The following is a 17,777-nucleotide window of genomic DNA, read 5'->3' as shown; positions in this document are numbered from 1 at the left end:
GGAGGATCGCTTGGGCTGACTATCAGGTTCCTTAGCCTTACCCTTGTCGGTAATCAGTTTTTCTCGTGAAATCGGCGATCGCCAGGGGTCTTGTCGAAAAACAGTGAATTTCGCAGGTGTATAATTGCCTGAGGTAGGCGTCCGTGTCTGAGCTTCATACTCAGAAAGAACTTCTCGCACGTTGAGCATGTGAACATTCTTATGGCGAGAATTATTGAATAATGCGTTGATGATTGGCTGCATAAAGCCTCGATTGGCTTCGCCAAGGATCAAAAGCACAATATCATGATAAATCTCGCTCGCTGAATAGTTACTATTCAGCAGGGTGTTCGATGTATCAAATAGATGTTTGAGCACGTCCATGTTGGTGTTTGGAGAAGGCATTGCCAATAATTCCTTATGGCGCAGAAGTCGACGTTCTGCATGTGACATGCTGTATATTCCATGGAGATGCCGGCCGATGGCATTTACAGAGGGCATCATTTGGAGGGCATCATGACTATGATGGCTAGGGATTGTACTGACTATTCGGGAAAATAAAAGATCAGAGCGGGCTCGCCATTTAGCTAGTTCAATCCGGTCCGTGCTAGGGGAACTGTCTAGCTGCAGTACGGCTCTAGCTCCTATTGTTTGAGCATCCCGAATTATCGCGCTTTCCCATTGTGCATAGTCCTCCCGTCCAGTAAGCTTTGTTGGAGTCGGCCAATGTGTTTGAGCTATCTGCCGAATTTCGCTGACTTCTTCCCGTTTAATAGATCGGGCAGTCAACTCTGGATCGTTTTGTACAATAACAGGCTGTGGAGAGGGTATAGCCTGCATTGGAGGATTTGGGGTCTGGGGTGCTGTTGCGTGGCCCCTTGGGTTTCGGTTCGACTCAGGTTGATGAGCCTGCTCAGTAGGGGGATGGACCGGCTGCTCCGGTTCCCTTTGGTGTTGTTGGGTCTGATTGCCCAAAATGGATTGCTGGATCTCATGCCAACGGGTCTCTTGTTGTTGGGTCTGGGTATCCACATATTCCCGCAACTGCGTTGAAAGAGTAGTAGAAATTGTCGCCTGCTGGCGAATCATCTCGCTCATCACCTGCTGTGTGACCGAAGAAACTATTGAACTGATGTCAATGGATGGTGCCTGCGTGGGCTGAGCCTCCATGGGCTGGATGGTTGCCGGCCTAACTGTGGACGGCGTCGATGGGCGGTCCCTTATCCGGGTGGCTGGGGTAGGTGTTTCAGGCACTCGCGCGCTAGATGGACCTGAACCCCCTACTCCATACGATGCCGAATTGGGTGTCATCATATGCCTTTGTGGGCTGTCGATGTTCATGTTGTCGCTCATTCTGGGCGTCAGACTAGCCTAGAGCTACAAAACGGTTCGTTCGGGCGTCTTCTATGCCTTGTGAACGGTTGGATGGCTTTTACACGTGTCCGCTTGCCAGGGCGGATTTCCGACTCTCGGTAGCGATCGAAGTGCACTTTTCGGTTATAAGGGGTTGCAAAATCTTCAGTCTAATCAACGGGGAAACTGTCTGCCAAACAGCAACGTGACTGGCTAAACAAGAAAGCGACGTCGAATTAAACGAGATTAAGCGAATACAGGCTAGCTCAGGATCCTCCCCTACCTCTATAGAGAAGATAGAGAAGGGCTCATAACCTGTAAATATGTGGGAAAGAGTAGTTGATTGGGTGGTCGGTCGTGCTGTCCGACCAGCTACCTAATTTGGCCAAACGAGGGCGGTAAAGAAGGCACGTGATCATCAGGTGCTAACATATTCACCTCCTGCTGGAACGAGTCCATACACATCAACCATGGGCGCCAGGAAAAGAATGGGCCCTGCTACCAGAGCGCAAGATCGCCTGCACTCTATGCGATTGAGAAGTGAGAGAAGACTCAACAAGCACAATGGAAAGGAAGATGCCAGCATGGAGGATGCCCCGGAGGTCTGCGAGACCCCGACCGCGCCTCCTCGAGAGCCCACCACCCCACAACAACCACCAGAACAGCTGAGACGTGAGATACCGATGCAAGCTCAACACTTCCCTTGCAATCCTCCTGAAAACCAGTATCCACCCACACAGCCTGAACGGGATACCCCTCCTACAACTCCGGCCCACGAGTCCCCCCAAAGTCAACTGGGCTTAGAACTCCAAAGCCACATTGCAGCAGCAGTGGCATCGAAAACAGCGCAAATAAAGACCACCGGAGATGAAGTTCTAGAGCTTGTCTCCATGGTTAGCCAGAAGGTCATCGATTGGGAAAAGCAGAGCCTACAGGGAGCAGCCTCCTTGGGCAGAGACATTAGGACCCTGGTCCTCAACTTTGGAAAGAACCTAACAACTGGAGATCCTTCTGAACAGGAGAATTACCACCCCCCGCACCCGGCACACAACAGCTATGCCAAAACTGTTGGATCCCCATATAACGCCCCCAGGCCACAGCCCAAGCTACCCAAGGCCACAGGCAAGTCACCACAACCAGAGAAACCTCTGCGCATTTTTCTCCGCCTCTCCAAGGACCACCCAGCCCGTCAAGCTAGCCCGTACGCCACATTGGACATACTGAGGAAACACCTGGACGGGACCTGTTCTGCAGCCATTAAAGAGATCCAACAAGTGCCCTCGGGCTTGGCAATCTGGCCTAAGGATGGCCCGGGCCTCCAGCTCCTCATGGAACATAGGGAGCTCCTGGAACGCCTTATACAGGGAGCCACAGCCGAAGTTGAACAGAAATGGGCTATCTACGCCCTACCAAACGCGCCCCAGCAGTATAACAGTTATGATGGGAACCAAGTGCCCATAACCGAACAGATGGCTCTGGAGGAATTTAAGCTTCAGACAGGCCTCTCCCCTCTGAAATTTTACCGCTCAAATAAGAATCCGCTGTCTGGCACCCTTGTCATGGCAGTCCCAGAAACTCAAGTTCAAACAGTGCCCAAATGGGTCCAGCTCTTTGGCAAGAACACACCAATCAAGCATAAACCCCCCGGGCCCGCATAGAACAGTGCACACAGTGCTGGGACTATCACAACCCCCGGACCTGCACCCGCACCCCTAGATGCCGCATTTGCAGCCAGAAGGACCATAGTGAAGAGCTGCACTCCCACCATAACCATGAGAAATCACCAGAACCAAACTGTGCCAACTGCTGTGGCCCCTTCCCAGCAGACCACTCAAACTGTCCCACCAGACCTACTATACAACAGGGAGTCATCCAAAGACTAACAAGGTCACAATACATTGCAGTCAGGAAAGCAGGAGCGCGCCAGCATATGTTAAAAGACCAGACCAATGCAAACGAGCCCTCTGAGAACTTGGGCTCATCACCTACAAGAGAACAACCTCTATCATGTTAGATAGACTATCTCATCTACAGATCCTCCAACTCAACGTTGGCCGAAACTGGGAAGCACATGAAACTGCGCTTCAACTGGCTTTTGAAAACAACTGTCATGCAGTGCTAATTCAGGAGCCCTGGATCTTCACAGACCGTTCCCGTCGAATATCTAAACACCATCCATCATTCCACCAACTCGCCCCAATTGAGGACTGGTCAAACAGGCCCCGAGTCCTCACATACATACAGAAACACCCACACTTGAAAGCAGAACTAGTTCCTCTTGGACCACCATCCAGAGACATCCTGGCCGTCCGAATCAACACCCCCCAGAAGACAGCACTCCTGGTTAATATCTATAACGCCCCCGGAGTGCCGTCGATGAGGGCCAAGGCTTGGAGTCTCTCATGACACAGACAATTCCATCCCTCCCCTGCCTGATAGCTGGAGACTTCAACCTCCAACACCCTATCTGGCAGTCTTCTGCTCAACCTTCTCTCAGAGCAGAACCCTTCCTAGCTTGGGCAGAGTCCCAGAACCTCACCCTAACGCTCCCACCAGACTCACCAACTCGTGGACAAAACATGATTGACCTATCTTGGGCCAATAGCGCTCTGCTCAGCCTTGGGATATCCTCAGAAGTCGCTGCAGACCTCCCACCCCTTGCAGACCATGAACCCATCCTCACAGCCATCCAATGGAGCATAAACAACCTACCCCGGGATGCTCCGCCATTCCGCTGGTCTACCCACAACGACAAGTTATTCCAGGAGACATTACAAGGGGAGAAAAGACATGTGGATGGAATAACCTCTACTCTTCCCCCTTGCCCCTCTCCCTCCCAACTAGAGGAGCTTGCACTTAGCATCACCCAGGCAATCTCCACCTCTCTGGAGGCCTCGACCAAACGAGTATATCCCCGGCCCTGTGGCCACAAATGGTGGAACCAGGACTGCTCCAGTGTAGTCAGGACACTCCGCAGGACTGTACGAGACCCAATGTCCACCCCAGAAGGCATTGAGGATGCCAAACGGACCCTCCGCCGTGTTGTTCGGCATAGCAAACGCCAATTCTGGCGCTCAAAAGTTGATGAATTTGAAGAACCCAAGGATGTATTCAATGCGGTAAAGTGGAACAGAACTGAAGGAACTTTACCCATCTCCCCTTTAAAAGAAGGAGACCGACTCCATACCTCCACAGATGACAAGGCAAGCTATTTGGTCCGGGCACTTCTGCAAAAAACCTCATGCTCAGAGGATGTGGAGCTCAACCTGGAACCTATTAGCAACCCTACTCTGCCTTTCCCTGCCATCACAGAGAAAGAGATATATACTGCAGTCACCAAGCCCAAGAACAGCACCCCAGGAAAAGATGGCATAATGTCACAGGGCCAACCCGTGACCTATGCACGTGACCTGTGCACGTGATGCACAGAGATATCTATCTGCGCTAACGCCGATCCTGTTGCAGCTCTTCGAGCTGCGTCTTGTCTATGAACCTGTAGATAGCCTGACTGTAGCTTACCCAGTCCGTCAATTCCTAATATATATATATCTGTACCTGACCCTGCGCCTTGACATTACGCAGCTCCCACCTCTAGGAGTTGACGCCTGTGCCCGCCTGTCAAGATGTCTGCTGTCCCCCGCCCGCCGTTCTTGCCAGATAGCTTAGAAGCATTTGCTGAACATGCTGCAAATCATCAGGCTGAATGGTTTGAATATTGCCGTGACGCATACGACTACATCGAAGGAGCCAGGGAAGCCATCACACAAGCCCAAGAACAAGCCAACAAAGCTAGCCAGAAGTTTCAAGCCTCTGAACTGGAAGCAAATCACCTGAAGAAAGAACTTTCTGCCCTGAACCTCGAATACGAGAAATCCCGAGCCCGAAGCCAGGGAGTCATCGAATACCAGAAGGAACAGCTACAGGAATCACAGCAGAAATATCTTGAAGCCCTGAAGGAAAAGGATGAAGCGCTACGCCTAGCAACTCCTGTGGTTAATACACCTGCCCAAACTCCTGAACCTGCTGCTGAATTACATACAGTTGCTCCGGTGGGAACGCCTGCATCGGTTGATCCCCCATCTTCCAGCTCTGCCAGACTCTCTGAACGCCTACCTGACCCGGACCGATTTGAAGGTGACCGGAAGGATCTTCGCCGATTTATCTCCCAAATCCATGAGAAGATGAATGTCAATCATGACCGCTATCCAACCCCGCAAAGCCGCATGACCTACGTGACCAATCGCCTGAGAGGAGCTCCGTACGCCCAAGTTCTGCCATATATCAAAAGGGGAATCTGCCAGTTAGAGGATTACGAAGAAATCCTACAAATCTTGGACCGAGCCTTTGGTGACCCGAACCGTGTGAACAATGCTCGTAATGAACTGTTCCGCCTGCGCCAAGCCAACAAAGAGTTTGGCATGTTCTTTGCTGAGTTCCAGCGCCTCGCTCTAGAGGGAGAAATGTCTGAGGATGTCTTGCCTACCTTGCTGGAACAAGCCATCAATCGAGAACTCCGAGGAATGCTCATGCATAATGAACCCCCAAGCCGCGAATACCACCAATTTGCCAACTTCTTGCAAGACCTGGAAAACCGCCGCCGTCACTATGACAATAACCCTTCATCTGTCGCCCGGACTTATGCCTCGGCTACGAAACCCAACCATACAACCCACCCTGTCAGGCCTGCTGAACACTCTGCTACGCCCCAGTCTGCTGAAAACAGCACTGATGCTATGGACCTGTCTTCTGCCCGCCGCCACACAATGTCCCGTCGAGATCGTGGGGAATGCTTCCGTTGTGGTTCCAAAGACCATTTGGTCCGAAGCTGTCCACTCCCTGATAATCGCCCTGTGGGAGTCCGCCCAGCCTACCTGTCACCTCGTTCCCAGTCTCCCACTAGCCCGGAACCTACATCTGCACTGCAACGATACCGTTCTCCATCTCCAGATCTATCAGCAAAAGGAATGAGTCTGGCCTAAGTCGCGACCAGACGCTGAATGAGCGCACCATCCGTATATCTGCTGCTGCCACCCAAGGATTAACTATCGAAGAAGAAACCTGCCGTTCAAACCTGATGATTCTGCCTATAACTCTGTCCCGACATGAGAAGGAACTGACGAGCTACGCCATGCTTGACACTGGTGCTGAAGGGAAGAGATTTGTTGATAAGGAATGGGCCCAAGACCACGGCCTCAAGTTACTGCCACTGAAAAGACCAATCCGCCTGGAGACTTTCGACGGCCAAGAAGCTGAGAGTGGGCCAATCACCCACTATGTCCAGATGCACATGAGAATCAATGATCACCAAGAGAAAAGAGCTTGTTTTCTGGTCACACAGCTAGCGCATTACCCTGTTGTGTTAGGACTCCCCTGGCTAAAGATCCACGATCCCCGAATCGGTTTCGCTGAACATACCGTCCTGTTTGACAGCAAGTACTGCCAGGAACACTGCAATGTACCCACAAGACCTGCAAAAATACGAGCTTTACATGATATTCCGCGAAAGACCCGCCCAAAGCACCTGCCTGCCCGACCTGAAGGCCTGGAACACCAAGACATTGCTGCTATATCCCTGTCTGCCTGCTCTGCTTATGCGCGGAAGAATTACCGCATGTTTACCGTCACTGTCAAGGATATCGAAGCTGCTCTGAATCCCACACCTGACGAAGAAGACCCAACAACTAAACTGCCACCTGAATTCCAAGACTTTGCTGATGTATTCTCACCCAAGGAGGCTGAGCGCCTGCCGCCCCACCGCCCCTACGACCACGACATCAAGCTGCAGGAGGGGAAAGTGCCCCCATTTGGGCCCTTGTATCCGATGTCCCGGGAAGAATTGAAGGCCCTGAAAGAATGGATTGAGGAAAACCTGAAGAAAGGATTTATTCGACCCAGCTCATCACCTGCTGCATCCCCTGTTCTATTTGTCAAAAAGCCAGGAGGAGGTCTTCGATTCTGTGTTGACTATCGTGCCCTGAACGCCATTACTGTGAAAGATCGCTATCCGCTACCGTTGACCAAGGAGACCCTGAATAACCTGAAAGGGATGAAATATTTCACGAAGATCGACATAATTTCCGCCTTTAACAACCTGAGAATCAAGAAAGGACTCGAATACTTGACTGCCTTCCGTACACGACTAGGCCTATTTGAATCCCTTGTGATGCCCTTTGGCCTGACTGGCGCACCTGCTTCATTCCAGCGATTCATGAATGACACCCTGCGAGACTACCTGGATGTCTTCTGCACTGCCTATTTGGATGACATCCTGATTTATAGTAAGACCCGTGAGGAGCACATTCGCCACGTCCGCCTGGTTCTTGAGAAATTGCGAGATGCAGGCCTCTTTGCCAAATTGTCCAAGTGTGAATTTGCGGTGCCTGAGACTAAGTTCCTGGGTATTATTGTCGGCCGAGATGGACTACGCATGGATCCTGACAAGGTGAAGACTATTGTTGACTGGGAGACCCCAACTTGTGTGACTGATGTCCAAGCATTCATTGGCTTTGCGAACTTTTACCGGAGGTTTATCAAAGATTTCTCAAAGATTATTACGCCCCTAGTGAACCTGACAAAGAAAGGCATCCAGTTTAAATGGGACACTACCTGCGAACTAAGCTTCAATGCCCTGAAAAAGGCCTTCACTACTGCGCCTGTTCTCAGACCGTTTGACTGGAATAAAGAAGTCATCCTAGAAACTGATGCATCTGACTATGTCTCTGCTGGGGTCCTGTCCCAATATGACGACAATGGTGTCTTGCACCCTGTGGCCTTCTTCTCCAAGAAGCACTCAGCAACTGAATGCAATTATGAGATTTATGATAAGGAACTACTGGCTATCATCCGCTGTTTCGAGGAATGGCGCCCTGAGCTGGAAGGAACCCCATCTCCCATCAAAGTTATCACTGATCACCGGAACCTGGAATACTTCATGACAACTAAGCTCCTGAACCGCCGACAAGCCCGCTGGTCTGAGTTCCTGTCCCGATTTAACTTCAAGATCATTTATCGCCCAGGCAAACAAGGAGCGAAGCCTGACGCCCTGACCAGGAGGTCAGAGGATCTCCCTAAAGAGGGGGATGAGCGCCTGCTACACCAAAGCCAGACTGTCCTGAAGAAAGAGAACCTTGAGCCTGCACCTGACAATTCACCTGTCACCCTGAATGCCACCACTAGAGCCCGAGACCATTCTGCTGAAAGCTCTGTTGAGAACCCACCCAGAATACCTGCTCAAACCAGGAGAGTCAGATTCGCTGATGAGACCAATCATGATGTGCCAGAGCCACCACAAGATATCAAGAATCTGCTGGATAATGCGTATTCCGTTGATGAAACAGTACTGTCAATTCTGGAAGCCCTAGATAAGGACGCCACACGACACCCTCAGATCACCCTAGCTGACTGCCAGAGAAGAGGCAAATACCTCTTCTATCGAAATCGTCTTTATGTTCCAGATAATGGAGAGCTAAAAGCCGAGCTATTGAGACAATGCCATGACAAGCCAGCCATAGGACACCCTGGCCGATCCAAAACTTATGAGCTCCTGTCCCGGGAATACTACTGGCCTGGAATGTACCAGTATGTTGAACAATGGACCCAGAATTGCCACACATGCCGCCGCATCAAGCCATCCAGAGAAGCCCGTCAAGGCATCCTGCGCCCTCTGCCTGTCCCTGAAAGATCCTGGCAAGATATTAGCATGGACTTCGTCACACATCTACCTCCAAGCCGTGGGTACGATGCGATCCTGGTTGTAGTGGACCGACTGACAAAGATGAAACACTTCATTCCGTGCAAAGGAACCTGCAATGCCGAAGAAGTGGCCCGCCTGTATGCCTACAATGTCTGGAAACTCCATGGCCTGCCGCAAACTATTGTATCAGATCGAGGACCACAATTTGTTGCCCAGTTCTGGAAACACCTGACACGCCGCCTGCAAATCACGAACCTGCTGTCAACTGCCTACCATCCTGAGACTGACGGCCAGACTGAGAGGACCAATGCCGTTCTGGAACAATATCTCCGCGCCTATGTATCCTACCTACAAGATGACTGGTCTGAATGGCTACCGCTAGCTGAGTTTGCTGCTAACTCTGCTCGCTCTGAGTCTACCCATGTTTCCCCATTTTTCGCGAACTATGGATTTCACCCACGAATGGGATTTGAACCTGTTCTGCCTACCAACCGTCCTGCCAGAGATGCTGAAGAGTTTGCCTGTCGAATGGAATTAATCACTGAGTTTGTTCGTACCGCGATCACATCCGCCCAGGCCCGTCAGGAGGAACAGGCCAATCGGAAGAGGCAGCCTGCCCGTCGCTATCAAGTCGGCCAGTATGTATGGCTAGATTCCCGCAATATCCGGACCCTGCGCCCACAGAAGAAGCTAGATTGGAAGAACCTGGGACCATTCCGCATTGTTGAGATTGTTAACCCGCATGCTTATAAGCTCGACCTGCCTGCTAGTATGAGGATGCATCCTGTGTTCAACGTTAGCTTGCTCCGCCCTGCTGCTGGAAACCCTGTCCCAGGCCAGAGACAAGAACCGCCGCCACCTGTTGAAGTGGATGGACTTGAAGAATGGCAAGTTGAGGATATCTTGGATTCCCGCTGGGAAAGGAGAGGTCGCGGGGGACCTCGTCTGAAGTATACAGTCAAATGGACCGGATATGATGACCCTACTGAAGAGCCGGCCGCATATCTGGAACACGCTCAGGAAGTCATCGCGAACTACCACCGCCGGTATCCCCATAAGCCTGGGCCTGGCCTCAACGGAGCTCGGCCTTGAGGAGGGGAGTACTGTCACAGGGCCAACCCGTGACCTATGCACGTGACCTGTGCACGTGATGCACAGAGATATCTATCTGCGCTAACGCCGATCCTGTTGCAGCTCTTCGAGCTGCGTCTTGTCTATGAACCTGTAGATAGCCTGACTGTAGCTTACCCAGTCCGTCAATTCCTAATATATATATATCTGTACCTGACCCTGCGCCTTGACACATAACCACCTCTATCCTTAGGAAAGCATGGCCCGCCCTAGGCCCCGCCATCTCAACACTATACCGACACTGCCTAGAGCAAGGTTGGCATCCTACTCCATTCCGAGACGCTTCGCTTGTAGCCATTCCAAAGCCAGGGAAGAGGGACCGAAGCTCCCCCCGGGCCTACAGGCTCATTGCTCTCCTGTCAGTTCTGGGAAAGGGACTTGAGCGCCTGATCGCACGCAGGATGGCATGGATTGCTATCAAATGTAAAGTCCTCCATCCTCAGCAATTTGGAGCTCTCCCACTGCGCTCTGCAACAGACCTAGCTGCAGCTTTGATCCATGACGTCGAGGAAGCATGGTCACGAGGTCTGAAGGCCTCCATGCTCACCTTGGATGTGCAAGGCGCCTTTGACGCTATCCTATCAGGACGACTGATCAGGCGTCTCCGAGAGCAGGGTTGGCCCACAAATGTGGTCCAATGGGTAGCTAGCTTCACCCAGGGACGAACTGCCAGCCTCCGCTTAGGGAACCATACAAGCCAGACATATCAGGTTCCAGCAGGTCTCCCACAAGGCTCCCCAATCTCCCCAATCCTCTTCATGTTATTCATCGAGCCCATTTTCAAACAGGGCTCAGTTTGCGCCCGGCGCGGCCGCTTTGGGTATGCTGATGACATATGCCAACTTGTGGCCTCCCCTTCCTTGGAGGAAAACTGCACTGTGCTTCAGCACTGCACTGAGGAGCTCAGACAATGGGGAGCTAGAGAAGGCCTCACATTTGACTTCAATAAAACCGAACTGCAGCACTTCACACGTGGGACCAACCATTCCAACCCCACATGCTCTATCCACACCTCTCAAGGCTCACACACAGTCACACCCCCCCCTCCTGGCGGCGCAACGCGTTGGCTAGGCATCTGGTTTGACCGGAGGTTGAGCTTTAGCAAACACTGCAGAACCTTAGCTGCAAAAGCCAAGCAGACAACTGCCGGTGTCAGATCATTAGCCAACACAATTAGAGGGACTAAGGCACACCTACTGCGACAAGCTACAGTTGCCTGTGTCATTTCAGTTCTTTGCTATGGGGCTGAGGCCTGGTGGCCGGGCCGAAACAGGCCCAGACCCAGGAATCAGGGCTCTGTTTCAAATCGAGTTGACTCATCCCTTTCTTGCCTTGACCAGGTGCTCAGAGATGCTCTCCGTGGTACTCTCCCAGTATACCGGACCACTCCTATTCCAGCCCTCCATCGAGAAACTGCCATTCCCCCAATGGAGATCATCCTGGACCAGAAATGCGCATCTGCCAGACTGCGTGTTGCCCGACTGGACAACCGCCATCCAGTTCACAGGCGCTTATTCCGAACACGACCCTTTCCTGTGAACACACGTCTAATCCATAATCACTTGCCATGGCTACAGGGGGTAGAACAGACTGACCCTCTGGTATATCCCCCCTGGCAGACAGAGAATCCCAAGACTATCCAAAATATATGCCCGACTCGAGACAGGGCAGGTGAGACCTTTCAACAATGGGCTGACACATGCCCCCCACTCTCCATGTTCCTCTTCACTGATGGCAGCCGCTTAAGCAACAATGCTGTGGCTGGTGCTGGATGGTATGGACATTGGGGTGCTTGGAAGCAGGAGTCCACCTGCGGCCATCTCTGCCTCCCCAGGCATGAAGTTTTTGATGCAGAGGCCACTGCGGCATATGAAGGGCTAAAGGCCGCCTGTGATAGTGCCCAAGCCCCCTACACACAGAATCTGTATGTCCTCCTTGATAACCAGGAAGTGGCACAGCAGCTACAGGGCTCCCCCAGAGGCTCCAGTCAACGAACCATCTTGGCCTTCCAAAAGGTTGCAAATGCCTGGCCCACCCGGTCCCCACGATGTCAGGCCATTCAGCCTGGACAAGTCTATGTCCACTGGATCCCCGGTCATGCTGGCATCACAGGGAATGAACTGGCTGATGAACAAGCAAAAAAAGGTGCCAGACTGATCCCACAGACGAACGCCCCTCCAGCAAGGTATGCCTGGGCTCACCGCGCTCTGAAGGAGTTTTTCTGGCGACGATTTCAATCGTACTGGATTGAGAATGCGCCACAACAATATCAGGATCTCTCCATCAGCCTGGATAAACGACCCCATGAACTATCCCTTCCCAGAACCACCCTCGGTCGTCTCCTTGCCGCCCGGTCGGGCCATGGGGACTTCGCACAGTATCATGAGCGCTTCAGACATGAAGACGCCAAGTTGGAGTGCTCCTGTGGACGCCCAAAGACCCCCACCACTTCTACTACTGTCGAAAAGGCCACAAGGCCTCCCCACAGCCATGGGGTAACCGGCAGGTGGATGAGATTCTGCGCTCCAAGTCAGGAACAAGGGATCTCCATGGATGGTTGCAGAGGTCTCACTTTTACAGCACGATATGTCCGGCACACTGACCTCAAACCCACCAACCCCAAAAAAAAAAAAAAAAATCTCCTCTTCCTCTCCCTTTTCACCTCCTTCTCCCCCTCCTCCCCCTGAATGGATATATAGTGCTGGTTATTCAGCCCAAGAGTTTTTCAGCAAGTTCCTGCGAGGGAGTCTTCGCCAGTGTATGATAGAATCAGCTTAGCTACCAGATAGGCGGTTTCGCTCCGCCCGTCGTATGTTCCGTTCCGGGACCCCCGCGGCACGTGATCTTAGTTGACATGTGACCGAATTTCCGACGTAAAATAGCAACTACTACTACTACTACTACTCACTCACACAACCCACTACACTACTACTCAACCATCGGTCACTTCCTCAGACGAGTAATGCCGCCTGTCACCAGGCACTCGGCCAGAGGCCACGCCTCAGGCGGTCCCCGCTACGGGGATAGCCCCCGGGAACAAGGCTTAGCCGCGCTAGTGAAAGCCCGCGAACACCGAAAACTCGAAAAGCCAGATAACCAGATGGAGGGAGGCACAGGCGAGCCAAATGCCTCGCCTCCACCCCCAACACCTCTGTTCATGGACTATGAAATGGCAACCCAGATGTCATCAGCTACGCCGGAGCCACAATGCCCAAACAAACAACTCGACTTTGAGCTTGGAAAAACCGCCAGCATCGCCCTACAAGCCCGGGCCAAAAAAGAAAAAGAGGAAGACAAGGAGATACTGGAGTTCCTCAACCTACTGGACAAGAAGCTCTCCTCTATGAAACAGAAAAGCCTCCCCAGGGCCTCCTCTTTTGGCAAGGCCCTCCAGACCTTCGTGCACAACTACTTCACCCAACCCGGTGCCAATGCAAATAACCAAGGCCACACAGCCAACCCAGCCCCAGCTACGCCCCCCAAAACATATGCAGACGCTATCCCCGCGCCCAAACTGAACAACACTACTGAAAAAAAACCTGTGGGCTCAGCCCCTAAGCCAGCAAGACCTCTTCGCCTTTTCCTTCGACTCCCAACAGACCACCCTGCCCGACATGCCAGCCCGCATGCGACTCTACAAAAGCTTCGCAGTAGCCTAGATCCAGCAGTCACTGACGCTATCAAGGAAATACAACATGTTCCCACAGGGCTCGCTATTGGGCCTAAAGATGTCCAAAATGCAGAGATCCTACTTGTCAATAAGGATGATATACAACAGGTAATCCAAGGCTCTAATGCTGAGTTAGAACAGAGATGGGCAATCTTTGTCATCCCCGGTGCCATCAAACAATACATTGGCTATGATGGTTCTGTTGTCACTATATCAGAGCAAGCAGCAAAGGAAGAATTTAAGCTGCAGACAGGCACCATGCCCCTAAAGCTACACTGGTCCAGGAAGAGCCAAGAACATTCTCTCAATACAGACAACACAGCAACAATGGTCCTGGCAGTGCCAGAGACTTCTGCCCCCAGGATCCCACCTTGGGTCCATTTTTTCGGCAAGAACCTCCGCATTAGGCGCAAGATCATAACCCCCAAAGTCCAACAATGTGCCCGGTGCTGGGACTACCATAACCCCCGGACCTGCACCCGACGACCCAAATGCCGGCTATGTGGAGCTAAAGACCACACTGAAGAGGGTCACAAAGAAAGCACCCAACAATGTGCCAACTGCCTAAGACCTGCTCCTGCTGACCATGCACATTGCCCTGTACGGCCGAGTATCAAGCAGGGCATTTTGGTCCGGGTTCCCAAGACACAGGTAACAGCTATTCGACGAATTGAATCTGGTCGACAACAAGTTCTGCCACCCAAAACTACAGAGGACAGCAACCAGGATAAACAAACAGGCACTGATGCCTCCTCTGTGAACCCTGCTGTGGAAGCAGTTCCCAGTCCCACATCACCCCAATGAGATATGACAAATCTCTCCCACAACTGCAGATCCTCCAGGTCAACGTGGCCCGGAGCCCATCCCCACATGAAGCCGCTCTGCAACTCGCTTTTGAACAAGGCTACCACATTGTTCTCATCCAAGAGCCTTGGATCTCCACCTTCCGCGCACGACGCCTCTCTAAACACCACCCTGCCTTCAAGCTATTCACACCAATAGAAGACTGGACACACAAACCACGTACCCTTACATATACTCGCAAACATCCACAGCTTAAAGCAGAGCTTGTGCCATATGGCCCCCAACCCAGCCGGGACTTGACAGCAGTCCAGGTGGGTTCAGGAGACCAACAAGTGACACTAATGAATCTGTATAATGCTCCCCCTGGATCTGTGGATGCAGGGGAGGGGCTGAAGCACCTCCTAAGCCAGTCCCTCCCTACCAGGCCCTGTTTGGTTGCAGGGGATTTCAATCTCCACCACTCATCCTGGCAGACCAATACAATCAACTCAGCAGGAGCAGAGCATTTCCTGCAATGGGTAGATCATCAGGGGATGACCTTGATGCTCGAGCCAAACACCCCAACACATGATAACAACACCATTGACCTCACCTGGGCCAATAGGCCTCTGGTCTGCTTAGGAACACACACAGAGCCAGCACCAGGGTTCCCAGTCCTAGCAGACCACATAGCTCTGTCCACAACTGTCCATTGGCACCCTATCAACAACACAAAGCCTGTGCCGCCCCTCCGAATGGCCACCATGCAGGAAGACATCTTTCATTCAGTCATCCATAAGGAAGCAACAGCTTTGGGCAAACCGCCACCAGCACAGCTCGACCTCACACCTGAAGCTCTAGACCAGTACACCTCTGCAATCACACAAGTAATCACAAATGCCCTGGAAGCATCCACAAAAAGAGCCCATGCTCACCCATCAGGCCATAGATGGTGGAATGAGGACTGCCAGGATGCAACAGTGGCACTCCGAAGAGCCTCACGAGACCCAGATAGCCCCCCAACTGAATTAGAAATGGCACAACGAACCTTGCGCCGCACAGTACGCCAAGCAAAACGGCAATACTGGCGAACACAACTGGATAACTTCACTGACAGCCAGGATGTTTTCAGAGCAATCAAGTGGAATAGGACAGTGGGATCCTTCCCAATCCCACCTCTCAAGAATGGAGAAACAGTCCACACCACTCCTGATGCCAAAGCAGAGCTCCTGGTAAAAACCCTCCTCCAGAAGGCTGCCTGCGCAGATGACATCCCCTTTGACAATAGTGACAATCCGGAGGCAACCCTCCCCTTTCCAACCATCACATCTGGAGAAGCATACCAAGCTATCTTCCAAGCCAAGAGCAGCACACCTGGGCAAGACGAGATATCCAATGCAGTCCTGAAGAAGGCCTGGCCTGCTCTTGGCCCCCATATTTCAGCTCTGTACAAACATTGTGCTGCAACTGGATGGCACCCAACTCCCTTCCGACAAGCCCTGTTGATAGCCCTCCCCAAGCCAGGGAAGAAGGACTACAGTAGCCCACGCTCATACAGACTAATTGCTCTCCTCTCTACCTTGGGGAAAGGACTGGAACGCCTTATTGCCCGGAGATTAGCTTGGACAGTGTAATGGGCCGAAGCCTTGCTATCTAATATATAGATATGTACAAAAGAACTCGTTGGGGAAAGGAAAGAAAGAAAGAAAGACACGCTGGCGGTGGATTTATATACTCGTGATCAGGTGATCTACGATCACCTGACTTCGGCACGCTCTTGTGAATAGCTTCAATCGAGAACCATTTATGGTTCGAGGTGCCTTTCGGGCCTAGCCCGTTACAGACAGCCATCAAACACAAGGTCCTCCACCCCCAACAATTTGGGGCCCTCCCCTGCCGTTCAGCTACCGACCTGGCGGCAGCTTTGGTGCATGATATTGAAGAATCTTGGGCCCGGGGTCTCAGCGCCTCCATACTAACTCTGGATTTGAAAGGCGCATTTGATGCGGTCCTGTCAGGCAGGCTGAACCATCGACTCCGCAGACAAGGATGGCCTGCCACAGTGCTCCGCTGGGTGTCAAGCTTCACCCAAGACCGAACAGCAGCTATACAATTGGACGGGCATCAGAGCTCAACCTTTGCAGTCCCAGCAGGCTTGCCTCAGGGCTCCCCAGTCTCACCAATCCTGTTCATGCTGTACATTGAACCTGTCTTCAAGATAGGTCCAACAATCGCCCGCAGAGGTCGTTTTGGATATGCAGATGATATTTGCCAACTAGTTGTCAGCAAGTCCCTTGAAGAAAACACCACCAGGCTACAAAACATCACAACAGACCTGATAGCTTGGGGCCGTAGAGAAGGACTCACTTTTGACCTGGCTAAAACAGAGCTCCAGCATTTCACCAGAGGTTGGAAGAGGAACAACCCCACCTGCTCAATCCAAACCCCTGAGGGCACAGTGGAGATTAAACCTCCCCTACTCAATGAGGCGACACGCTGGCTGGGAATCTGGTTTGACCGGAAGCTCAAATTCAGAATACATACCCAGACACTGGCAGCCAAGGCAAAACTGGCCGCTAATGGCATACAAGCCCTGGCCAACACTGTACGAGGAGTCAAAGCCCCCTACTGCGGCAAGCAACAATTGCCTGTGTGGTCTCAGTCTTATGCTATGGGGCTGAGGCATGGTGGCCAGGACGGCACAGACCAAGGCAGAGCATTTCAGGTGAACAAAAACTGGTATCTAATGGGGTAGCTGCACAGCTAGCCTGCCTGGATCAGGTGCTCCGCAGTGCGCTCCTAGGGACCCTCCCAGTTTACAGGACCACCCAAACAGCAGCACTTCACCGGGAATCGGCTATACCGCCTGTGGAACTCCTCCTCAACCAGAGACGGCGCGGCCTAGAAGTCAGAGTTCAACAACTGGATGCCCGACACCCTCTGTACCGCCGGGCCATGCACCAAAAAAGCCGACACATCAAAACCCGCTTCCGCCGGGCCATCGACCCGGCAAACATCCATCTCGTTGAACAGATAGATCCACTACTGATGAGCCCCTGGGATATAAATCCAGAGCCCAAAGAGCGGCCAATTGCAATTCCGAAGACACAGTCCAAAGAAGCGTTTAAAAAGTGGCTAGAGAGCATCCCACCTTCAGCAATGGTCATA

The 17,777-nt window shown here is 52.2% G+C and overlaps 2 protein-coding genes across 2 annotated transcripts; both read left to right on the top strand.

The window, feature by feature from the left end:
• Positions 1–1,802: 1,802 nt before the first annotated feature.
• ACHE_21252A (uncharacterized protein) lies at positions 1,803–2,990 on the top strand (the record flags this gene model as incomplete). Its single annotated transcript, XM_043275315.1, has 1 exon — positions 1,803–2,990. The coding sequence occupies one exon, from the start codon at positions 1,803–1,805 to the stop codon at positions 2,988–2,990; it is 1,188 nt and encodes a 395-aa protein (XP_043134316.1).
• Positions 2,991–6,406: 3,416 nt separating this feature from the next.
• Positions 6,407–10,117, top strand: ACHE_21251A (uncharacterized protein; the record flags this gene model as incomplete). Its single annotated transcript, XM_043275314.1, has 1 exon — positions 6,407–10,117. One exon carries the CDS (start codon positions 6,407–6,409, stop codon positions 10,115–10,117), a length of 3,711 nt encoding a protein of 1,236 aa, XP_043134315.1.
• Positions 10,118–17,777: the final 7,660 nt, after the last annotated feature.

Source organism: Aspergillus chevalieri, chromosome 2 (genome assembly GCF_016861735.1).
Source record: "Aspergillus chevalieri M1 DNA, chromosome 2, nearly complete sequence".
NCBI classification, from domain to species: Eukaryota; Fungi; Ascomycota; class Eurotiomycetes; order Eurotiales; family Aspergillaceae; genus Aspergillus; species Aspergillus chevalieri.
This window is presented reverse-complemented; position numbering and strand designations above follow the sequence as displayed.